Genomic DNA, 26,906 nt, shown 5'->3' with positions numbered 1-26,906 from the left:
TCAAGATTCAGCCAACTCAGGAATTGAATCATCTTTAACGACAAGGCGCATTTACATCTTCGCGGGTTAATGTACAAGCAAAACTATCGAATTTGGGAAAGAGACAATCCTCGGGTCATTCAAGAACGACCACTGTATACCCAAAGAGTGACAGTGTGATGTGGATTTTACGCTGTGGGGTGGTTTAAATAAGGCTGGAAACGCAGTCAATGGAGAACGATATCGAGAGATGCTATTGACCTTTTTGTGCCCTCATTTGGACGGTATGGATTTGGTTGATATGTGATTCCAGCAGGATGGTGCTACCTGCCATATGACACATGAAACTATCCACTTGTTACGGCAGAAATTTAATGGATGACTCTTCTCACCTAACAGCGAATATATTCTTTATGAAACATATTTAAATAATTTGTTGTATTTTTAATTAATTCTGGATAGCTCCAGCTAAATGGAACTGGGCACGTAACTATCTTTAAAGTAAATTTTGAGTGACTTGCGACTTACCGCAGATTTTCCGGGATCTTCCCTGTTGCAGAGGGCCCTCAGTCTTCAGTCCGGAGTGGAAACGGGATGAAACAAGATTGCGGCACACTTCAATTTAATTAAAGCGTTAGTATGGTATATCAAATAGCGGCACTCGTAAAAACCAGCGATTAAGAGTGAATATAACTGACGACTCGAACTTCATGTAGCTGTGTGAGTCGCAAGTCGGTATCGCGCAAATTAGACAAAAAAGTATAAAAAATTGAACGGAATAGCGGGTTATTTTAAATGCAAACTAAACTAAGGTTAAACTTAATTATATTAAAACTACTATTTTAACGAATACTGAACAATATTCCTAAATCATGAGTTTACATTGTATGGGAACAGTTTGAGAGTATAAAACTCTTTAGTAAAAGCGGTGCGTGAGAGGCAGGGGAAAACAAACAAAAACACTTTAGGAGTAAAAATGTTCCAGCTTATTACAATGGAAAAAGCTAATCTGAAATTATCCTGATGTGCTTCTGAAGCACAATTTTTTGTCAATTGGAAAGCAGCTTTAAGAGGCTACAGCTGTCAGAAAAAAAATAGTCGAGTTTTGTTTCTTTCTCTTGAGGTAATCACGAGTACAAACTTCATTTATTTGGGTGTGCTTTTATCTTTTGAGAAAACAGTGTAAACTGTAAAGTAATACTGTCCAGTACTGCTTTTTTTTTTGTTAAAATCGTATGCTTACTGGACGTTATAAAATAATTCGATACATTATACGGTTTTTTTCTCAGCTAGTCCCTTTCAAGCCCGTATTCTTCTTATTCTTCTACTCCTAGTGGTTGATCCTAATAAGTCTCATAGCACTGCGGCCTGATTAGGCCTATTGTGCGTCCCACTACTAATCCTATTCAGCAAGTAGATTTGTCCTTTTTACAAAGTCCAAAAGCTTCCTTGCTGACACTTCTCTTGGTTCCTTGGGTTCCAAATAGGGTCTCTCCGTAGCGTAATTCTGCTACGTGCAAATCCCGGGCACTCGCCCAGGATATGCAGAGAAGTTTCATCCGCCGATTCACATTCTCGGCAGACCGGACTGTCTACAAGCTTTAGCTTATGTAGATGTTTCCTAAAGTGACACGTTATGAGTCCTGTCACTCTCCTGAGCCGGATTCTGTTCAAGCTCAGTAACTCAGTAATTCGCTCTTTCCTTCGAAGGATACTTCATGAGCTATGTCCTGGCCTTGTAGTCCAGTATTTCCTATGTTCTGTCTCAGTCCATTTGCCCAGAGCCCGCCTGACCACACTGGGAGATGTGCCACAGAAGGGCTCCGGGCCAATGAACTCTGTTTCGGATCCCTTCCTAGCAAGTTCATCCGCTTTCTCATTTCCACAAATGCCTTTATGCCCTGGCATCCAACACAGTCTGAGTGTATTGTTGGTGCCCAGTTCAGTCAGCATTTGTAAACTGTCCCACGCCAGTTTTGAACTTATCTTGTGTGCGGCTAAAGCTTTAATTGCAGCTTGACTATCAGAGAATAATGAGTTTACGTTTATAACCTCTACGTACATTCTCTTCCAGACACGCTACTATCGCGAATTTTTCTGCTTGGAATACGGTAGGGAACTCCCCCAGACTGTAGCTTGCACTGCATCTGGATCTGAGTCCATATATGCCTGCACCCGTCCCTCTGGTCATTTTGGAGCCATCTGTAAACCATACTAGGCTCCACCTTTCCAGGGTATTAAACCTTTCCTCCCATTTGCTTTGATCCTCTATTCGAGTCTCAAATGGCTTTTGGAAGTGAAATCTTGGAACCATCTTGTCAGATACCATCCCAAAAGTTGGTTCCGACATAGATGTGTCTATGATCCTGGAATAGGAACTACCCCTCCAGTCGTTGTTATTCCTGAGTCGATATGCTGTTAGCCGCGCTTCTCTTTCCACCACTATATGCAGCGGTGGTAGATTTAGCATGACTAGTGCAGCTATCGGGGTCGATACCATCGCTCCCGTTATACCTAAACAGGCCAATCTCTGAATTCTATTCAGTTTTTTTCTCGCTGTGGTCTGCTGTGTTTTTTGCCACCATACCACAGCGCCGTAGAGAATCCTAGGTCTTACTATCGACGTATACAACCAGTAGGACATCTTTGGTTTCAGTCCCCAGATGCTCCAAATAAGGCGACGGCATACACACAATGTCTGCTGCGCCTTACTCACCACTTTTTCCAAGTGCGCATTCCAGGTAAGCTTATTATCCAGTATCACTCCTAGATATTTTACTTCCCTGATCCCTCCTCTCCCCTATTATAGGTTCAGAGAGCCCGTATTACTCTTTAATCTTTTCTTGTGGCTTATATAATATATCCTTTTTTTAAACTAAGCTTAAATAAAATGTTGTGTTTTAGAGAAAAACTCCTCAAATGGTCTGTCTAACTCAATTCTTTTTCTGTTTGTGTAATTTGTCTCATTTAAAAAAAAATAACAGTTAAGAAGACCATTTAAAAACTGAACTGTTGATCAGTAGGTGTAAGTAATAAATATTTTTCAATTCGTCACATTGATTGAATATTACATGTGTGCTGTTTCAGTGGGTAATACCGCAGATAAATCCCTTTTATTGTATCATAAATTTACAAATATTTGCCACTTTGTACGTGCTTATATAATGTATTGTATAAGTAATGAAATGACCACATAAAACATTGTCCATGGCATATACAAAAAATAATTAACTGGTATGACTATTTACGTTCGTAAATCCATAGATGTTTTCATGTCTTCAAGTTAATTATGTTGAGTCATATTTAGTTACAAAGTGGTAAAGACACCTGCACATTTTCTAAACGAAAACCCGGTCACAACACATACCAATAAAATAAATAAAAATAGGAGGGCTTGTATAGCATCAGGTATTAAATCTTGAAATTAGCATATCGCATCAATTATTGGGAGATAAGGAAGGTGTGGGTTGAAGTTGCAACAATTAACAGTCGAACACAGCGCTGATAATTACTGCAGTTACGGCTTCATTAGGCTCCTTAATGATCTCTACACACGAGGAGTTATAGTTGGCATTCTTCGTCGACATATTTCAACATCATTTATTGAAATTAAAAAACATTGGAGCTATATCAGACCTCAAACTGGACTTTCTTCTTTGACGTTTAACAATAATGCCAATGAAGTAAAACAACTTTAACATTAATTTAATTTTCGCAGTAGAAATCTATAACGCTTTTTCCTTTATTTTGCACCTCACTTACGGCTGTTCTTTTTGCTGATAGAGAATAAACTGTAAACAAATCAAATTGCGCGAATATTCTGAACCGCCAGAATTATACCGGGTGTCTCGGTACTTAATACAAAAAAGTCGACTACAAATAGATGAGGTCAAACTAATATCAGTTCTTCACATATTTTTTCTTCATACAAATCTTCATTAACAAGTTACGGGTCCTCAAAGGTGAAAATTGAGTTATTTTTATTTACAGTCTCTAAACTACAGCATGATGTAAATTTGTGATCGATAACACATACGTACAGCTTGTTTTTGATGTTGTAAGTGAAACTTCATTACGCCTAGAACGCCAGAGACGGACTATGCCCAATGGTTAACAATGCAGAATTTTTGCATTTATGACGATCGCAATCTGCCTGTAACAAAAACTAGTTCCGTGAAGCATTTGCCAACGGTAATACCCACTTGGTTCAACTCGGTAAAATTAACAGTTTAGGAAATATTTGTGATTTTATGTCATAGTGCACATCGAGCGGCGCCACCACTATTTTTTGTTTTTAATTTTAATTAGACATAATTACTATGTTAGAACCGTACATATTTTAAAATAAGAGCCTAAAAAATTTTACTGTCTCTGATGTAATTTTCACTAACAAAATTTGACAAGCACACTTTAGTCATAACACAAAATAGAAAAACAAAACAAAAATAAGTTAAAGTTAAAAAAATAATTTAAAAGAAAGAGAGCTATCAAAATACATTTTCAATATGGGCACCTTCCACCTCCACACACTTCCTAAGTCTACGAATGTTATAAATATTTCCTATCCTAAACTGTTAATTTTACCGACTTGAATCAAGAGGGTATTATCGTTGGCAAATGCTTCACGGAATTAATTTTTGATACAGTCAGATTGCGATCGTCATAAATGCAAAAATTCTACATTGTTAACCATTGGGCATAGTCCGTCCCTGGCGTTCTGGGCATAATGAAGTTTCACTTACAACATCAAAAACAAGCTGTACGTATGTGTTATCGATCACCAAATTTGCATCATGCTCAAGTTAATAGTTTAGAGACTGTAAATAAAAATAAATTTTTAATTTTCACCTTTGAGGGCCTATAAATTGTTGACGAAGGCCCATATGAAAAAAAATTATATGAAGAACTAATATTATTTTGACCTCATCTCGTACTCGACTTTTTTGTATCATGTACCAGGACACCCTGTATATCAAGTCCAACAAATGAACATCGCAAATGTGTATAAATTTAGCCACTTTGTTTTTAAAATGGAATCTTACATATCTGAACGTTTGACTGCTATTGAAAATGAATGTATTCAATCTATTATTAGATACGTGCCTAAAATTGTTAAAAAATTAAATGAAAATTTTGAATTTTAGCTGCTGTTCTTTGTCGACGATTATTCTACATTGATAAAAAAACTAGAGAAAATAATTTCGGTCGGAAATGACTAATCCAAACCTATAAAAGATTTATCAGAGATTGAAATCTATGAACAGCTTTGATTGAAGCAAATTATAATCCAATGATAACTGCACATAACGACCATAGTTAACTACAAAATCCTAATTATACATTTACAAGGAGATGTCATTAGCATTCTTTGTCGACATAATATGATCTTTATTAGAGCTCAAATTGATCTCTCTGCCTTGGCATTTAACAACTATGGTAATTTAAAACGACATACTCGACATTAATTGTTATTTCATGGCAAAAGTATGAAGGAATTGAAGATTTTTTTTTCATAGCTTAGTCGATACCTTTCCTAAATACTATTTTCGCCTTGGGAAACGAAAATGAAAATGTTAAATTTATGATTTTCTTAAACAATTAAACTCAATTTACATAAACCTCCTTATCAGGTAACTTAAATTCAACACAATATGTTTATAAATATTTTAATCTTAATAAAAATGAATATAAAGTAACAACTTAATGTCATGGTCTATATATGTAATAGCGCGGTATTGGATATAATGCATGCGTTATTATGTGCAAACAATTACAAAAAATTCGAAGTACAATGACTTTTCGGGTACATTGCACTTATTTAACCTTAGCTAGGAATCTTTCACCTATTCTCGTTGTTCTTGGGTTAGTCTCGGTGGAAACGGACCCACTGCAGAATTTCTGAGCCCGCCCTGTTGTTGATATCGGTTCTTGTTGCTGATCGCATCCGATGTTTATAACCGTTTGTCCGACCTTCAAGTCGGCATCTTCAGTGGTAACTCTACAAAAGATTCGCCTGCAACAAGAACCGATATCAACATCAAGGCAGCCCAAGGGTTCAGATGACGGATACGCCCCCAAAGAGTCTAGCCTGAGAACAATAAGGACAGGTCAAAGATTCCTAGCTAAGACTAATGAAGTGCAATGTAACAGGCGACGGTAAGATACTTTAGATATCACCACGATCCGGAAAAGCCTTAAAACCACAATTACAATAAAATATTAAACAAAAAATTTGTTATACTGAGCGATCTAGTGACTGAAGCTGACGTCATACGTAACATTTACGTAGATATTAAAATTTGATCAAAATTACTTTCCGTTTTCTTAGATTTCCGACCGACACGATCTGTTACTTCAGAGACGTCCGTGCTTCCTGTGTGTGCTTGCTGTTGTATTTATTTGTTCGCCGATTGTGTTTTTATTTGAATTTATCGTTAATGAAAAAAGAGAAGAGTGGACTATTATAATTGGTAACAACTTAAACGATGACAATTTTTTAGATATAAAACTTTTTTTTATCAACGAGGCATGGTTTCATCTTGGTGGATACATAAAGTCACAAAATTATCGTAAGTTCTTAGAATCCACACGTGTTAATGGAAACGACTTTACATCCTGTTAAGTTAAATAGGTGTTTGGGTAACCGTATCCCAGCGAAGAATATTTTCTTTGAAGATAATGTTACTGCTGAGCGATAGAGACAAAACATACAGTGGATGAACTAAAGGGCGCCATAACAAATATATTATCTAATATTACAGAAAATGAATTACATAATGTATTTAACAGTTTAAGACGAGTACATCTATACAGGCTGTTACAAATTCACTTCTCACTACAGGGATCTCGGAAACGGTAAGAGGTACGAAGTAGCTTAAATGGAGGCAAAGTTGCGTAATCAGGGGACCAACATTATGCCTCTAAAAAATCAAGGCTAACATGATTAATTTTCGAAATATTTGAAATAAAAAGAAATATTGGAAATCCGATTTTGTTTCATTTCAGCCTTGTTTGAGGTGATATTGAAAAAAGAAGAACACTTTTTCATGGCCACTTTTTGCCCTGTATCGAATCCGTTTTTATATGTAACGTTTCGTCTCTCCAGGACCATCATCAACTTCATTAAATACTACCCTGGAAATTTTATTACATTTTTTGCAAGCCTTCATGACCTCCAAAACTGTGCTACTTGACTGAAAAATTAAAAGAAAATGATATAGAAGAAAACTTACAATTTTCTGTTGTATTTTGTTTTTTTTTTGTCCCTATCCCTAAGGATAGATGTAGGGCAGTTATAGGTATACAAATAACATTTTTTAGGAGAGTAAAAATATACAGGCTGTCTACTATAAGAGGGCCACTCCTATGTACCTCGTTTAATACACGATGCACGTCAAAATTCTTTATATGTTTTTTGTTACATTTTTTGAGTCCTTGATGCTTGTAATAACAAATTTGAGATCCATGGCCAACTTTATGAGTAATCATAAAAAAACCGGAAAAGTACCGAAAGTTTAGGGCCGTCTAACATTTTTATTTTAAGAGATAGAGAAAACTTATTTTAATAAAATTTCATGACAAAATTGATATCTTTTACCTGGTATAGAAAAATTTTTGAAGTATCATATGTAATTTGCTGCGTCCTCTACGCTGAAAAAAAAATTGTTGATACAAAAAATTGCTAGTTTTATCCTCTTTCATGCGATGTACCACATCTCGCCTTTGTCTTTTATATTTATTAATTTTTTTATAATTTTGGTATCAAAAATGTAGATTAATGTAGAAATTGTTTTAAACATGCCATCAACAAAAAATTTAATGAATATAATGTACTTGTTTTAAGCAAAAAATCTGCAATATATGACACCCATCAGTTTACCATCATAGAAGTAAGATCCTCTGATTTTGGTATCAACAATTCTAACCCAACCGTTTACTGACAACCTCTGTTGAAATGCAGTTTCTCCGTGCCAATGTAAAATCAATTGTTACAAAAATTAGACACATCTGACCAGAGAATTCTTCTGCATATAAAAGGATCTTCCCTCTTTCTTTCTCGTCACCATCTACAGAACCCTAATCTCCTCGGTTTATCTTCCTCCCTCACTTCTTTCACCTTATAACATTTGAAACCATTTTTTTGTAATATGTATCCTTCTTACATTAGCCGTGTTTCAATTGTAGTTTACTCCATTCACACAGTTTTCCTCATGTTTCCTATTTACATAATTTACAATTCTGTTAACATTACCTATTTTATTAACAACAGCTGATTTTATTAGCGAAGGTTTTCTATATTCCGCAAGTGCTTCAATAGAATTGAAATTGCGTTGATAGTACAATACAAACATATTACACTTCTCAATATGTGAAAATATCATTATTATTCAAAATTATAGTTTTTCAAATCACAGTGGAATGTAACAATTTTCAAACCAATCAAATCAATAAACTATAACAATAAACAATTTGTAATGACATTACTGGGATAACACATTTATTTGTTTTCAAAGCGTGCTACATTTAGCGTAAGCTACCTACTTTGTAGAATAATGTTGAAGGCTCAGTTTTGTTTAAAGTAAAAAAAAAAAACAATATTATAATAATGTTAAAAGAAAATCTGTATTTTGCTTAAAAGAAGTAGGTACATTACATTTATTAAATTTTTTGTAGTTGACGTGTCTACAACAATTTCTACGTTAACACGAAAATATTTACATTTCTTATACCAAAATTGCAAAAAATATAGTAAATATAAAAGGTAAAGGCAATATGTAGTATATCGCATGAAAGAGGAAAAAACAAGCAATTTGTTGTAGCCACAGCCTGCTTCGATGACAGTTTGTTTTGCTCGGTTAGAGGGCGCAGCAAATTACATACGATATTCTAAAAATCTGTTTAGATAGCAATTTTGCCATGAAATTCTATTAAAATAAGTTTTCTTTATCTCCTAAAATAAAAAAAGTTAGACGACCCTAAACTTTCGGTACTTTTCCGGTTTTTTTATGATTACTCACAAAGTTGGCCATGGATGGAAGGTTTTTAACATGCGTCGTATATTAGGTGACCCATAGGACTGGTCCTCTTATAGTAGACAGCCTGTATATCTTTCATACTGTTAATTTGTTCACTAAAGAAAATAGCATATTTATCTCCTGTTGCAAAATAGACCATGTACTTTAATCGACTAAGTTAAAGAAATCACACAAATATAGCTCCCGAACAATAAATTTCTGGTTATTTACACATAAGAGAGTTAACGTTTTTACACTGATATTTCAACACTGACTGAAATTAAAGTAATTAAATTAATTAAAGTAGTAAAGCAACAGCAAAGTACATTTTTTTACCATAATTGGCGTAGAAATAATTCATGCAATTAAATCGTTTCTTCTTATAATTAGGTATATTAAAATATACATTTCTGTCTACTTTAATATTCTGTTATGCATGCCTAATAGCATATTATGAGACAACGGGGAAATAGCTTATTACAATGGTTATATGCTAATCATTTCAGCCATTGCATATTATTGTACATGATAAACAACTTTTATTATATTCAATTTACTTCTGAATTACACAAGTGTCGGTTTGATGTTTGTTATTCCGATTATGGATCTGTTATAAAATATAATAAAGTTTCACATAATAACAACGTAAGGCATAATATAGTTATCCTTTGAGTTATTTTAATCCACAAAAGCTTAATTAATTATAAGGTTTTACAGATATAGCACAGAGCTGAAATTTAAAAAATATAACATTTAAGAATGTAAGTATCTCTGGAAGCGTTTGTTATAGATTAATATAATTTGGGTTAAAGATTCAATCAACTATAGCTAAAAATTACAGCAAATTTTTACTCCAATTCAGGAATTAACATAAAAATCTGTCAACCTGTGGGGGAGATATTGGGAGGCAATCTCACTAATGTAAGATCATCGTAGTTTCGACACCAATGAGTAATTTGGAAATTATATAAGCGAATTTAACTCCCGATGGCAGGATAAATATGGGAAAGACATCACATGGGGATAGATAGCACAGGCATAATAATTTAGCTATAAAATTATAGATGTCATTAATAACAATAAAATTAAGAAAATATGTTTGTAAAAAAAGCGCTGAAATGTTAAAAATTTAAAAAATTGCTTTTATGGCATACCTAAATCGATCGATCGATAAATATTGTGTTAGAGTGTCGTATGATGCCTATTTTTTACTCTTATTTGTTTGCGAGATATTTTGGCAATTAAAAAATAATAATTTAATGAAAACAACCTTCCTCCTTTTAGTATAATTTTTAATATACAGGGTGTTACAAATTAGTAGGTCAAACAGTTAACCACATATTCTTTGGACTAAAATAATGGTACTTCTCACTTCGGTGCCCCACTTTCAAAATACAGTGTCAAAATTAAAATTTAAAAAATGATTTTTATTGGTAACTCCGGTGCTTGTAGAGATATTTATTTGAAATTTAGCACATATTTTGATCTTAAGTCGGCACACTTTTTGTGTAATTTCGATTTAAAATGTCAAAGCGCGAACAGAGGGGGGGGAGATTGCAGTACTAATGGACCCCTTATTTTTTTTTTGAGTACGCCTATGCTTTCCGAATATTTTATTTTAGATAAAACGGCGTTTTATTTTATTTTTTTTACTCTTGTAAGATTTTTATTTGGGGCCTCGTTCACGAGATATTGTAACTTATTTGGATACGCGACATCGATTTAGTCAATGTGGTATCTATTCCTACACACCCGATATCCGTGGGCTATAAATGTATGTGCCACTGTGGTACAAGCAGAACTGGCAGGTATAACCGTAACTGCTAAAGAAATTGCCCATAGACAGATAACGGGCAAAAGTATTAGAATCTACATAGATAGTAAACAATCAATACTGATCTTGCATAAGATAATGTCCAGATCGGTAGGGAAATGCCATCAAGCGCTGGTGGTGGCCTCAGCTACCAACAGCATATCTGTATGCTGGGTTAAGGGAGACGACCGCTGCAACGGCAATAAAGAAGCTGAGAAACTAGCTAGGAGGGCATCGGGTCGTACTATATTTGGACCCAGTACCTTCACAGATGAAACGGGTCAGCACTTTTTGAAATATTTAAGGAAAACACCCACAAAGAGTTTAAAACACGGTAAAATGAAATAAATAGCTGTCAATTCGCTAAAGAAGTTCTTAGGATACCCCAGCAAAGACAGTCAAAAAATGCCTGGCTATGTCCAGGGTAAGCCTTCGCCTGGTGACAGGTATTCAGATCGGACACTGTTGGCTAAGTAAACACCTCTACAATGTGAGGAAGTGCGAAACACCTCTCTATAGAAGTTGTGAACAGGAAGACGAGACAGTTTTCTATGTACTCTACGAGTGCACTGGTGTCTCGTCAACGAGAGAATCTGTGCTAGGAGAACGGTGGCCTTCTATGGCTTACATCAGAGAGATCCCTCTGAGCAGCGTCATCACCTTTTTCTCCTTGAGAGACTGGATGACGGCTCATCTCTCGCTGGGAGGATGCACAAGGTGCCCTATGGGGCCTAAGTGCTGTAGCTCATACTGATTTATCCTCCAAACTATTCCAGAATCCAAAATCTGGTAATCCTGAATCTTAGTCATGTTGCTCATGCAGTATCATTCATTTTTGTGATAAATTTTTTGTCTCTTGACACGATACGGATTTGAGGACATGTTCTTTCAGTTAAGCATCACGTATTTCCGGAAACAGACGCCATCTTAGTTCAAAGCTTTAACGAACTTTTTATAAGATCAAGTTTGATATGGAGAGGTGGAAACAGAATATTTGAAGGATCAACTAAGGGTTTGCGGATGATGTTTTTAACCCTGGATGGAAATCTGGTCTTTTTGGCGATAGTTTCTGTTCATAGTGATTCTTTCTGTCTCTATAATCCCCTGAATTTGAATTCAGATCGTCAAAATACATAAGGGTACATAGGTCCAGTCTATAGAACAGACCACTTTATTGTAGATCAGTGTAATTCTTATCATTCTAAAATTTGAAAATATTGACAATTTTAAGCTATTTCTTCAGGTTATAAAATTCTGATTACTTGCTGGGACAATTCTGACATCAGATTCGGATTCAGCGCCTCAAAATACATAGGAATAATGTATTGTGGTCATTTACACTATACTTTTTTATTTGGTGGAGCTGTGTTATTAAAGATTAATTATGTAAGAAAGAGTATTTTTTTCTTGCAAAGGGTTACCCCTTTGTGAAATTCATTCATACAAATTAATGAAATTTTATAAAAACTAACAGGTTACATACGAGGTTCAAGAACTCAAGTGAATGGTTTTCAGATGAAATAACTGTTAATACAGTTTTTCAAATATCCTCAAATAGGAAGAAAAAAATATTTATAGTAGTTGTTTTCTACGTGATTAATCTTCAGCATCGGCCTCAAGTATAAAATGTGTTTGTTTTATATTTTTGAAAACAGTAGTGAAAACAGGATTCAAACATTTAATCTTTACTCCAAAACAGAAGTGATGATTCAACCGGTGTTTAATAAACATAATAGATGTCATGATTTCAGTCGTCAAGGTTATCAAAATTGTATGTGTTTATAGTTAAGTGCATCGTTATCCTCCCACATCTCAAATCCTCAAATATAATCAAATCTCATAATTTATGATATCTTAAAATTATGTTATTTATCGTATACCGTATATCGTAATAACACAATATGACAGGCAAAAAGTAGGTATAGATCATATGGGTAAAATTTTTAATATGAGGTTTTAATACATATAAATATTGGCAAACGAGTCTCTGTTATTAGAAGTTCTAAAAAAATGTTCAGAGTCTCCTTTGTCAGGTTAATGGGGAGAAATTAAAAAATAACAATAAAGGAACATAAATTTTCTCTATATAAAAGATTTAATAAAATCAAATTATATGATTGCATATTAATATTCGAGTCGATTTGAGAAAATAAATGTAGCTATTTTCGTTTTTTTTTTAATTCAAGGTTTTAAAGAAAATTTGCTGTCGAAAATTAAACCAAAATTATTAGTTTAAATACAAATACCTCGGCCAACAATTCCACGGTCAATCGAAATCTTTATTATAAATTTCATAACCATCCATAGATAGCAGCTTCTTGCAATAATAATGCGCATATTTCGAAAACTGATTTATCCACGTTCGATCTTTATTTCAGAGTTAAGAAATTGGTGAAATATGACTACCTATATATCTTAAATTGTAGGTAATTTAATTGCGTACAACATAAAACGACAAATTTTCCGACAGGTCATCTAGATTTTCGTGGGCAGTAAAAAATGTGAAAAAACACGCAAATTTTCAATTCTATCGAGTTACTTTTTTATATTGTCATTCTACATCTCCGTCATAAATGCAATAAAATGTCTGCTAATAATTTTTTCACGTTAAAACTCTACTTCGAGTACTAGTTAATATAAGATAATACAATTTGATTATAAACAACATAAAACCTTTTCATGACATAAGTTGCATTGTTCTATTTTTCTTTAATTTACCGACAGACCTCTAAAGCAGAACAACACTATTTGTGTTATAGCAATTCTTATCGATGCAGAGAAAATTTCTCATACCAGTATTGATCAAAAACTAATAATAACGTTTTTCCTATATCATGTGTACTTTTTGTCTGTCACAAGCGTTGCCTTCAGATTCGTGCTTTTGTTTTGCTCAGAAAATTATATTTTTATGCTCTTTATGCTAAATAATTGTAATTTTACATACACATTTATTGCGGCGTAGGAGCCTTTATGATCAAATAGAGACGAAACGGGTAACTTATCATTTTAATTAAATGCAATCTTATGTCATCACAACATGTAGGCCATTTGTCGCTCTGAAATTTGTCGAAGTTATTATTATGACCAGTAAAACACCCCCACTAAATTATTTTTCCTATTAGCTGGCAAGATCCCGACGATAATCTGCATAGTAATATTTAAATGAAACGATAATGGTTGTCGGATTAGAATAATGACTCCGATAAAGTCAATTAAAAACTTAGCACGTGGGCATAATTCGGAATATAAGTGCAAGCGTTGGCGTTCACATCCATTGATGCACTGCCTACCACCTGCAATACGATACAATATTTCGCACTCCTGAGAAAATTTTATATAAAAGAGGTGACATGTGCGAGTAATTACTTTAAGTAAGATTTATTCAGGATTAAAGGATACATTACTCTAAAATCTGCAAGTATAAACAGATGATTTTAATGAAGTGTACAAATTTATTATTAAACAATTGGTTTAAATCAGGCCCGCCGCTGGCACCCCCTGTTTAACTACGACTACCTAGGCTGAGTTTGCGAGAAAAGCTCTTTAGTTTTGTCTCATAAGGGTGTGAAAAAAGAAAAGAGAAACTTTACATAGAAAAACTATTTATTTTTATTATTTAGTTACTTATTTTTGTTTAATTACATAAGCTGAAAACCATCTCATGCTAACTAATATTTATCTACAGGAATTGAACTCTTCTCACCTTTATGTTTGCGAAATTTGTAATCAATTTTTTTGTATCCAAATGGTCTAAGATTTCATGTTCAATTGAAACTATAACGAAATTGCTTAGTCTTTGCTGGTGTATTGTTGATCTGAAATAGTTTTTTATAATTTTCGACTTTGACTAGATGCAACTAAAACCGGCAACGTAAGTAACATTCTTAGCGCTATTGCTGTGTTCGGAAATGTTGAATTTAATTCATTAGTAAAAAGTTTTTGTGGATCATTAGATTAGTTTTCAGGAAAATGCAACTTTAAAACATTTGTTTTATATTAAACAAATCAATACCGTCAATGTCTGTTTCTTTTTCCCTACTTGAATCGTCTTTAACCTTCAATTAAATCTTTACAATGTTTCATTAATATATCATTTGAGTAATGAAATAAGTTATTGCTTGTGTTTATTTGTGGGATCTCTGTTTCTACATTGAGTTCGTGAGCCACATTGGTAGCTTTTTCTAACACCCTTTCAAAGTGTTCATTCGTGCGATATTATGTGAACTTATCAATCAACTTATTTAAAAAATGTATGCAGATTTGAGTATTCATTGTGGGGCATCTATAATTTTGAATGTTCAAGGCAAACGAAAGAGCTTTGTGTGTTGTACTACGAGTATACTCCCATTCTGACGAATTATCGGATATTTCAAGCAAAGTATCAAATATGTTGTCGAGGTAATGGTTTGACTGCATCAATTCTGCTAGACCATCGCGTGCCACTTAAAGCTTTTTAATTTGAAATCCGGTAAATTTTTCAAATTATCGACCCCCTTTTTGTAGACGATGAAAAGAAAACATAAATTTATTGAATTATGTTAAAAAAATTCAGTTTCGTGCGTAATATTTACTGCATCATTGACGAATTGAGACTGAGCCGAGCATAGAACGTAAAATGTACTATTATTGATTTTCATAATTTTTTGGAATCCATTGCATTTTCTACGCATAATCGAACCATTCAACATTTTTTAATTAATTCTAGGAAAAATTCCTAGAAATTACAGAAATAAAACTGACAAAGAAAACATCGACACGAGCTATTGAACAAGTCTCTTAAATAAAAATGCAATGGCCAGAGACTACAATATTCCAAGATGAACTTTCCAACTCTTTTGTCTAAGCATAATATAGAAAATGAAGCTGATGTAATCGTGAGGTATTCAAGTAATTGTAAATGTCAAAGTTTTCACTTCAGAACATGACGAACCTTCTTGAAGTTTATAAAAAAAGAAAGAAATGCCTGAAAGAGGTCTAACTATTATAAGATGTCTTATTTTCCTAATAAAAAACCTTCTTCTCGTTTTTTAATATCTCGCTTATTGTTAGAAATGGATCCAACAAACCCTTATGACTATGCTCGACAGGGAACGTTCTATCAAATATGTAAAAATATAAATTAACAAAGTTAACATCCGCGGTTATTTTGTTTGAACTTAATTTGTTTTTCTACTATCATTTTCGAAAACTTAAAAAAAAAATCGTGCAACTTTTGTATTTCACATTTTTTTATAACTCTAATAATAAAAAACTTAAAGAGGGGATCAAAATACAGTGAAGCACCCTGTACATTAAAGTTGCGACAATTTACCTCAATGTGGGGTAAATAGCTGCACCTATCAAGATGATTAATAATTTATTATTGATGATAGTAGGTTTACCAGTTCATATTTTGAAAAACTAACTACGTATTACTTTTACCAGATCGATATACCATTTTAAAAGGTCTATTTCAAAAAGGTATGAGGGACACCCCTTTATTTTTATTTTATACGCTTAAATTTCTAAATTTTAGTGAAGGAAATCTTAATTTGTAATATGCCCGTGTAGATGTGACCGATGAAGTTTGTGTTTTAAACGGTTCTTTTCCGAACGGAACTAAAAAAATGTGGCTTACTAATAACCTACATGAAACAAAACTTGTAGTACCTCGCTGTAGAGCGGACGTATGTAATAAATACTGCGGATAATGAGACTAATTTATGTAGGAGAGGAATATTTGCATGCGTTGCACAGGAACCATGGAACTGGTGTAATTGGTCAGCCGACGCGCATTGCATTGAAGAGTTATTTCTCTGTTGAGATAATGGTGGCCTCACTGTCCCTTCTTTCGAAGTCGTTGTAAAGTAACCAGGACCGTTTAATTTATATGCATGCCACTTATCCAGATGTTGCTCGATGCTTATTATTTAAAATATTTAAATATGCCTTCAATAGAGATGTAAATTTGTTTAATTACATTTCCTTAGTTTTCCTTTTTGGGTAATTTGTCATACTGTGAATTAAATAAAAAAAATAAATGAAGGGGTGGATTTTGAACATACTTACTTTTTTTATGTATAAGGTCAACCGATATGAGAATAATGTGATAAAAACTCCTCATATTATTTATCATAGGTAACTCCTATATTGTGTTACTACTTCGATTTACATAACTACCTGGATCTTAAGGATCTTAAAAACTACTAAAACGATAAGCTCATTGCGTAAAAACACAACATATCGTTTTCTATTCACATTTCATTCAACCAATCAGCGATCGTATTATCTCGAGTGTAGACGCAATGGTTTGTTAGTATTTATTGTAAGCGAATCATTATGACCGACAACGCTAAATTAAAATTTATACAGGTTTCAGTAGCATACCAATTCATGTATAGTCCAGCCGGCAGAGGCCGAAAAGTTACTGTTGGTGACATTTCCTTGATAACTCGGAAATAACTACACAGGAATACTTTAAATGATGAGTACAATAATAGGCTAATTTGCTGACAAAATATTTTATCAGAAAAAAAGTTATTAACAATTTAATCGTGAAAAAATTTTTTTTAGTAGTTTTCTTTAAATAACTCAGCGGGATGACTTTGTACGAAAAAAATGCTTAGGACATGATTTTGTTCGTAATAAAAATAGCTACAAAATGACGGTGGTCCGATTACGAAATTTGCAATAACAAAGCCGTGAGATTGAAAAAAACGGTATAAAACGTAATTTTTTTAAAGTTGCTGTAAAAATGTCACTTATAAACAAAAAGTGATAAAACTTTCGAAAACTATAGTTCAATATATATACAATAATGACGCTAAAGCCGAAAATCAGGAGAGCAAAAGTTTTTGTTCTATAAGGTGTTATACATTCATCGGCATCTGAAACTCGTAACTTTGCCAAATTTGTTTGAAGTTTTGCTGACATTTGAAATTTGGTATACACATAGTGTAAATATGCAGAAACCAAAAGCAATTTGCAAAATTCGATTATCTTAATTTTTGCACTTTGGTAAGGTTTTATACGTCACCCTAGTTTTATATGTCACAGTTTTTTTAATTTTTGGAAAAATATGTATATTTATAAAATATTCCATCATGGTAGATTAACCAGCACAATTACCTACAATTAAAAAAATAATAATTTTCATCGTTTAGATCCTAAGCTACTTAACATTTTGCCCCTGTTAGCCGTAGTCGTACATTATTCAACATATCAACATAAAACAAAATCGTACGTGTGGGGTAAACCTTTAACTTTTCGTTTTCGAGCGCGAGCTCCGCTCTTCGGCACTTGTATGCAACAGTAAATTTAAACAATTGTTTACTTAAAGTTAAAGGTTTACCCCACACGTACGTTTTTGTTTTATGTTGATATGTTGAATAATGTACGAGTATGGCTAATAGGCGCAAAATGTTAAGTAGCTTAGGATCTAAACGATCAAAATATATATTTTTTTAAATTGTAGGTAATTGTGCTGGTTAATCTACCATAATGGAATATTTTATAAATATACATAAATATACGCCAAAAAACTAAAAAAACAGTGACGTATAAAACTAGAGTGACGTATAGAACCTTACCAAAACTGCAAAAATTAAGACACTTGAATTTTGCAAATTGCTTTTGGTTTCTGCATATTTACACTATGTGTGTACCAAATTTCAAGTGTCAGGAAAGCTTCGAACAAATTTGGCAGTTTCGAGTTTCAAATGCCGTTGAATGTATAACACCTTATAGAACAAAAAGTTTTGCTCTCCTGATTTTCGGCTTTAGCGTCATTATTGTATATATATTGAACTACAGTTTTCGAAAGTTTTATCACTTTTTGTTTATAATTGACATTTTTACAGCTACTTTAAAAAAATTGACGTTTTATACCGTTTTTTTCAATCTCACGGCTTTGTTATTGCAAATTTCGTAACCGGACCACCGCCATTTTGTAGCTATTTTTATTACGAACAAAATCATGTATTTAAAGAAAACTACTAAAAAAAAAATTTTTCAGTATTAAATTGTTAATAACTTTTTTCCTGATAAAATACTTTGTCAGCAAATTAGCCTGTTATTGTACTCATCATTTAAAGTAGGCCTGTGCAGTTATTTCCGGGTTATCAAGGTTTGACACAGCCCCAACCTCTACCAACTGGACTAGTATGTTTACTATCGTTTCAAAACAACCCATTAAAACAACACATTAAAATGTACGAGCGTCGCAAAGTTTACCTCGCAAAAAATGTTTTTATCTGTCTTTTTTTTTAATATCTCATTCTGCGAAGAAAATGCAAGAAATAATTATTGTTTTAAATGAAATCTTCTACAAGATAGCGTCGGTCCAATTATTTTGAAAATGATTTTGAAATTAACAAAGAATTGTAAAATTCAATGTTTTTCTTAAAATTGTTGATTTTCTAAAACAATAATTAAACATCATGAACCTTTCGGAAAATATTCTTCAATTAATGTATTCTGAAACCCACTACTGTACAAATGAGTCGTTCCTGAGTTATTAACATTATACGTCATTCTTATCGAGTGATGGTAAATTTTGTTCTAGATTTTGCATCTTTACGAAACTTTATGAATATATTCTATAAGACTTCAAGAATCAAGTGCATTTTGCAACATTGGATATTATTAATTTTTGTCCGTTTGAGAAAGCGGAACTAGCGGGAAGACAGGGAGAACCGCACGACGCGTACGCTGAAGGACTGACATCACAATAATACTTTTTAACTACGATACGTAAACAAGTTCTTTTTTCAACTGAAAGTACAAACGGAGAGAAATTCAAATATCTTATTATAATTTAAGATAGTTTATAGCTTGCGAGCAAGAGATGAGCGATAATTTTTTAAATTTTATATTGATAACGAATAGGATTGTGGTCTTCATATCATAATCTACCCGTAAATTCTTTTATAAATAAAAATAGAGGAAATGGCTGTCCATAAATCAGGCTACCCTCAAGGGGTTTTTATTTTTTTTTTAATTTTTATATAGATTGGCGTCCAAGTATTTATTTTTTTCTATTAATTTCCTTTAACACCTGATTGGTCACATATATGTTAAAATCGGCGTTAAGAATGAACTACGACCCTCTGCTTTCGCTATAAGAACAACCGTTTGTCATTTTATAATTTTTACTTTAAACTATACAGGTTGTTACAAATTAGCTTCTCACTGTAGGGATCTCGGAAACGGTAAGAGATACGAAGTAGCTTAAATGGGGACAGAGTTGCATAATCAGGCGACCAACATTATGCTTCTAAAAAATCAAGTATAACATGATTAGTTTTTGAAATATTTGAAAATAACGAAATTTTGAAAATCCGTATTTGTTTCATTTCAGCATTGCCAGCCTGGTTTGAGGCGATACTGAAACAAGAAGAACACTCTTTCATGGCAACTTTTTTCCCTCTATCGAATGGCACAATCAATTTTTTTTTATATGTAACATTTTGTCTCTCTAAGGACCATCATCAACTCCATTTTTTTTAAATACGACCCTGGAAATTTTATTACATTTTTTGCAAGCTTTCATGACTCCCAATACTATATTGCCTCAGCCCGAACCAAATTCAGACGTTTTATCTCGAAAAATTAATCTCCAATGTATTCGTTCCACATTTGTCTATTTTTTTTTTATTTCCATGTGTCTTGAATTATCTTACAATCTAAGTTTCGTTAGACCCTGTAAAATGCACCTAGTTATTTAAACTATTACCATCACACGTTACAATAAAACATTGTTAGAGTTTTTATACCGTGCTCATAGTTATTGTGCTCAAAATTCAAACAAATTTCGATCTAATTTTTTTCAGGATATTCATACAAAAACATCTGACATACTTTTTCACAGTAGCGGTTACAGTTACCTATAATAAATTGAACATTTACTGTAATTTTTTAACGTATAATTTGGAGTTTTGGTTATTCATATGCATTTTTAAGAATTAATTTGTCATAATAAAATTAAAATTGTATTAATATTTTAATTTGTCACAACAATTTATCGAAGTGATGGTGATTAAAACTCTAATAATAATATTTTATTGTAACGTGTGATTAAATAACTTAAATTTAAATAACTAGGTGAATTTCACAGGGTCTAACGAATTAGAGTGTACGATAATTCAATAAACAGAAATCTAAATAAAAAATTAGATAAATTTGGAACATTGAAGATGAATCTTTCGACACAAAACGTCTGAATCTGGTTCGAGCTGAGGCAGTTAAGTATTGGAAGTCATAAAGGCTTGCAAAAAATGTAATAAAATTTCCAGGGTCGTATTTAAAAAAAAATAAGTTGATGATGGTCCTAGAGAGACGAAACGTTACATATAAAAATTGATTAAGCCATTCGATAGAGGGCAAAACATTGTCATGAAAAAGTGTTCTTCTTTTTTCAATATCACTTCAAACAAAGCTGAAATGAAACAAAAACGGATTTTCAAAATTTTGTTTTTTTTTTAATATTTTGAAAACTAATCATGTTCGCCTTGATTTTTTAGAGGCATAATGTTGGTCCCCTGATTACGCAACTTTGCCCCCATTTAAGCTACTTCGTATCTCTTACCGTTTCCGAGATCCCTGTAGTGTGAAGCGAATTTGTAACAGCCTGTACGTTATATCTTGTGTTTTCAATATTTATTATTTGAAAATAACATACTAAAAAGAACATTGAACTTAAAATTTGTTATTATCTTTTAATTACAAACAACTTTTTAATGTAAGTTTTTTTATAAAATAAAAAATAAAGCCACTTTACCCTTCAACTATTTCAGATAATCTTTTTCCGAACACTCAGTATCTCAATTTATACTTAATGCCTACGATTAATTTGACAAATTAACATATTTATGAATAGATTTTTCGTAAAAAAATAATAAATAAAACATGTTTTCTCTCCAGGCAGTAACCCGTTGACACACTGTAGGTACATATATTTAAAGAAAATAACACAATATTTTAAAACTACGAATATTGTCAATAATACCTGGCGAATTCGCCATTTAATCTGTTTTCTAAAAGATATACTGTTAAAATTCCTGCTAGCTAACATAAATTATACAAGAAAATATGTTATCATTTCAAAATGCCAGTACAATTAGCAAATAATTTATGACTAAAAAAATAATACAACGTTGTAATCAAGAATGTTAGTTGTTATTCGGTGTGTACCTTATTTTACCAATATCACATCCATAGCTTAGCATCAAATAGTTGAGTGAACATTACTCAACGAATAGTCATTATTTCAACACAGTTGGGTGTGAACTCTTTTCAACAAAAAAATATGATGTTTGAATTTTGTCTATGTAACTGCCCATGTGACTAACATTTTAGTTCAGAACTATTGTGACAAAATATATATTTATTTGGACTAAATAAATATCTAACTTATCTAATGTAAGTTTAATATTCAATTTCAGAAGGTACGTTGTGTCGAGATCTATCAATAAAGAAGCCCATACTCTCATTCAAACATTTTTTTGCTCAAAATTAATTTTTATCTATTTTTACTAACATTAAAGGTAACACAGCACTCTGTAACTATATGCACGGATTACGAATTACGATTATATGCGGTCGATAGCCGCACGGTTAAAGGCGTCAGTACTTAAATCGATGTGTGCTATCTGCCCGGGTTTCGAATCCCGCGGCCGGTAGACCGTAGATTAGCTATGCTTGTACGGAGGATTGCTACCCTCTATGCAGGTATGGTAGGGTGGAAGAATGTTGGCTTGGGTCAATGTGAGAGATTGACACCGGTTGGCATTTGACCACCCCTCTAATTAATGAGGTTTTCCACGTTTCCCTCATTCCTGCACTGAATGGTGGTTAGGGCCTACCAACATAAGTCGTTCCTGGGCGCAAATGCGGCCTGCTTAATAATAATATGCCGCCTCTTCTCCCGCACAAGTCTCCGACTTCTGGGCTAACTCTCGTAGTTAGAATGAGGAGTAGAGATATTATTATATTATATTATGGATATTATAATCTAATAGAAACAATAGCTACTAATATAGTCTTTTAGACTATACTACGTATTACACTACAGTCAACAAGCGCACTTACTCGCCATGACAGCAAAGACCCGACTGTCAGGGGAGAACATAACTTGTTCACGTGATTAAAATAATTTTTGAATAATGTCTTTTTACTATTGAACCGATTAAAGTTGTAAACTATACAGAAATTTAAGAAATTATGTAGGTAATTTTAATAATTTTACTGTAAAGTTTAATTGCAACGTTTGGTAGAATAATATAAAAGTCTATAAATTTATATTAAACATTTATTTTTTTAATTCGCCTAACAGATATTCTGAAATCATAAATGGTTATATTGAATCTAATTAGTTAATTATAGACAAATATGTTTCTTTTTTAATTGGAATGAGTCAAATGACTTGTATTAAATGCAACTGATTTATCTAACTATAATAAATGTAATCTGACAGCAATAAACAGACGATTAGGTACTTTAACTTTTTTTTTTCATTGTGCTTTAGAAATTTAGAAGCATCTGATTTTTCACTTTAGTATAGTTCTTTTTTTCTAGAATAAATATACCTACTATAAATTAGTTTCTAGCCAAATAGAAGTGAAAATGAAATGATTAAATTTCAATTTGAATATATAGATAACTATTCGGGAATGTACATATTACTCAGATGTTTATAGAAATCAATTCCACACAAAGTAGGTTTAAAGTAAGAACCTACAACATCTAATTTCCAATAGACACATCAATTAAGAAATCTGACACAATTTGTATTATTACCCCCTGTCGATGCAATTATATTTATATTGAAAAATGCAACTTTCAAATATTAGGTCAAATTTTAGTTGCGTCAGTTCCTAATCAAATGCTTTTTCTTTGTTTGTTGAATTGCTTGTGTGGTATATGTGAATTTTTTTAACATAAAACGTAAAATATTAGTAGAATTATTTGACAAAAATTTATAATTTATTTAAATCTACTCAGAAAATCCATTATTTCCTTATTTGCTCTGTATAATTAAAATGCCATTTTAGGCTCTGGTAACATAATAATGAAACTCTGCTTTATCTGCGTCTCCATAGAAGTACTTGTAAATCTATCTACTTCAAATGACCTCTTTACCCATATACATATTTTAAAAATGCCTTCCACGATTTCTCAGTTACGTATAACATTAATTTTGAACTTAAAAGTCTGTTGTTTATCAGATAATTACTGAAATATTTAAATTCTGAGTTATAAGGAAATGTAATATTCAAATTAATTCAACAACTGTTAAAACTTGCAAAAAGGTCACTTTTATTTTTCTTCTATATTTTGTTAATGTAATAGTATGCATATGTATATTGCATGAAAATCATTTATTGTAAATCCAATTTATATAAACTGAAATTACAAATTATAAACCTACATCTCTCATAAACAGTTTTGCAAAAATATTTGAAACGTTTAAAAACGAAATTGGTTGAGTCTTTATATCTACTAAATTAACATATTTTATTAAAGATTCAATTTGGTTTTAAATTTAATAAAAGTACTAAAGCTGCAGGAATTACATTGATCAATAAAATATTGATTCAAAATAAATAATTGCAAAAAATTACTTGCTATGTTTAACTACAGGATTCGACACAATTTGTCATGATTACAAAATTACACAGTTATTTATACACAGGTATATACACATATACACATTATACACATTTATACACAGTTAGTTATACACAAATTACAGTACATTATTACAAAAATTAAATAATATGAAAGCAATGGTACTTGAAATTTATTAAAATGTTACCCGAATAAAAAGTTAAAATTAAAAACTAAATAAGTAAAGGAATGGAAATAGAAACAGGTGCCCCACAGGGCACTGTTCTTGGACCTATATTTTTTGATACCTATAGGTATAATAATGAAATTCCAAATTTACTTAATAAGGTAAGGTAAGGTATCATATTTTACAGACAATTGAAAAAGTATATAATATATTGAAATTCTACCATATAACATTAAAATACATAACGTTACATGCAAACGCATTGATAACAATTTGACGTCCATATATTGATCAATATTTAAGATGATTTCAACACGTTGCACAGATTACACATCAGGCACACAAAAAAAAGTCCAAACTGAAGAGACCCACATATCATTTCCGAAGGAATTCGATGCGCTGAACACGGTACTGTAGTCAAAATTCATGACTTCCCAATGAATTATGGAGAAAAGTGAAATTTTTGGGTGAAAACCGACCCAAAACTGATTTTTTCCTAAATTTTGTCTAAATATATTAATTTCGTAGTATTTTGAGGCGCTGAACACGATTCCATTAGTAAAATTTGCCCATGACTTCGATATTTCTCAGAAGATCCACTATTTGGGTGAAAACTGGCCAAAATACTATGAAAATTACAAAATTTAGGAAAAAATCAATTTTGACCTTATATTTGGGCCAGCTTTCACTCAAATAGTGGATTTTCTGATAAATATCGAGGTCATGGGTAAATTTTACCAATGTCATCGTATTGAGCGCCTCAAAATACTACGAAAATGTATATATTTGGACAAAATTTAGGAAAAACTCAGTTTTGACCTATATTTGGGCGTTTTCAACAAAAAATTTCACTTTTCTCCGAAATTCATTGGCAAGTCATGAATTTTGACTACAGGATCGTGTTTAACGCTTCAAAATACTATGAGAACGATATATTTGGACAAAATTTCGGAAAAAATCAGTTTGATCCATATTTGAGTCATTTTTCACCCAAATAGTGGATTTTCCGAGAAATATCGAGATCATGGGTAAATTTTACTAATGAAATGTTTGGACAAAGTTTAGGAAAAAATCAGTCATCAGTCAAAAATTGCCTTTTTCTCGGGATTGTGTTCAGTGTATCAAATTCCTTCGAAAATGATATGTGGGTCTCTTGGGTTTGGACTTTTTTTTGTGTACCTGCGTTATTAAAAAAGTATATTACAAAGTAAAAATATAAAACAATTATATCACCCGTTAGTTGGTAATAATACGACAGGGGATTTTCGTATGGGGTGGACCATATGACAATGCTATGAACAATTTACAGTAAACAATTTGCAGACTTGTCAAATATTGTTTTAAAACTATTGTTCTACATAAACACTAAGTATCCCTCAATGTGGACAGATCAATGTGTTTTATAATAGAAGTTTATATTCCTATAGTTCAATAATTAGCTTGATTTATTTCAAAGGTAAATAGAACAAATTCAATTTTTTTTAAGAAACCTTATTAAGTTACACAATGCTACTGATTGTCAAACATATGCCGTATACTCCGTATACTCGACCAAGCAAAGTGTCAAACTCACTTACACACGCACGCACGGCCAACGTCCTTTAGCAAAAAACCTGGATTGGTGGCCTAGATACGTATTGAATAAATTGATCGATGTGAAGCTTTAGATCATAGACAGACATGTACATGGTATTGTACAATGACGCGGATAGTGGGATTACTAAAATATGTTGAAGCTTCGCCACCATTGGTAATAATATCATTTATTAAAAACTTCGTTTATTTTAGATATGCGCCTGTGACCTCGGTAAATGTTGAACGGTCGTTTTCGTTTTTGAAATGGGCATTTACCAGAAACGATTAACTACGGACAACCTGTTAATTATTTTGTACAATCGCTTAATTTATAATTAAAGAAATATTATTTTTTTAACTTTTACTGGTACTTATTATTACGTACTATATTCTATGGTAAATTCCATGTAAAGCGTATAGTGTAGAAAAATAGACACTGCCTCTTTTTGTTCCATATTATTATGCAAATACTTACATATATATTTTTATAATGTAAAGAGTGCAGTTATAAGAAGCCAACGGTTGTGTCACTTTTTTTAATAAAATTACATAAAAGGGAACCCGGCCTACAGCCAACCCTGTACCACCCCTCACATTTCCGAGCTCTATAACTTATCTTATATAAAAAATAAGTATCTATGTTAAAAAAAATGTGCTTCATGTTTAATATTTGAAGCATCATACAGCCATTAGGAAACATTTTATGTAAAAAATACTCGTTGTTTATTTATTTTGACGAGCAGAATTAATCGCT

General features: G+C 32.4%; 1 protein-coding gene across 1 annotated transcript in view; it reads right to left on the bottom strand.

Annotated features, from left to right (window-relative positions):
- Window positions 1-11,812: 11,812 nt before the first annotated feature.
- LOC108913426 (protein Wnt-2-like) overlaps window positions 11,813-26,906 on the bottom strand; it is a 166,651-nt gene continuing 151,557 nt past the window's right edge. The window contains exon 3 of the mRNA XM_018718975.1: window positions 11,813-11,910. Coding sequence (XP_018574491.1) covers window positions 11,813-11,910 — 98 coding nt within the window. The remainder of the gene's footprint in view (window positions 11,911-26,906) is intronic.

The sequence above is a fragment of the Anoplophora glabripennis genome, unplaced genomic scaffold (assembly GCF_000390285.2).
Source record: "Anoplophora glabripennis isolate ALB-LARVAE unplaced genomic scaffold, Agla_2.0 scaffold412, whole genome shotgun sequence".
Taxonomy (NCBI): domain Eukaryota; kingdom Metazoa; phylum Arthropoda; class Insecta; order Coleoptera; family Cerambycidae; genus Anoplophora; species Anoplophora glabripennis.
Note: the sequence above shows the minus strand (reverse complement) of the source record. Positions and strands in the feature narration are given on the sequence as shown.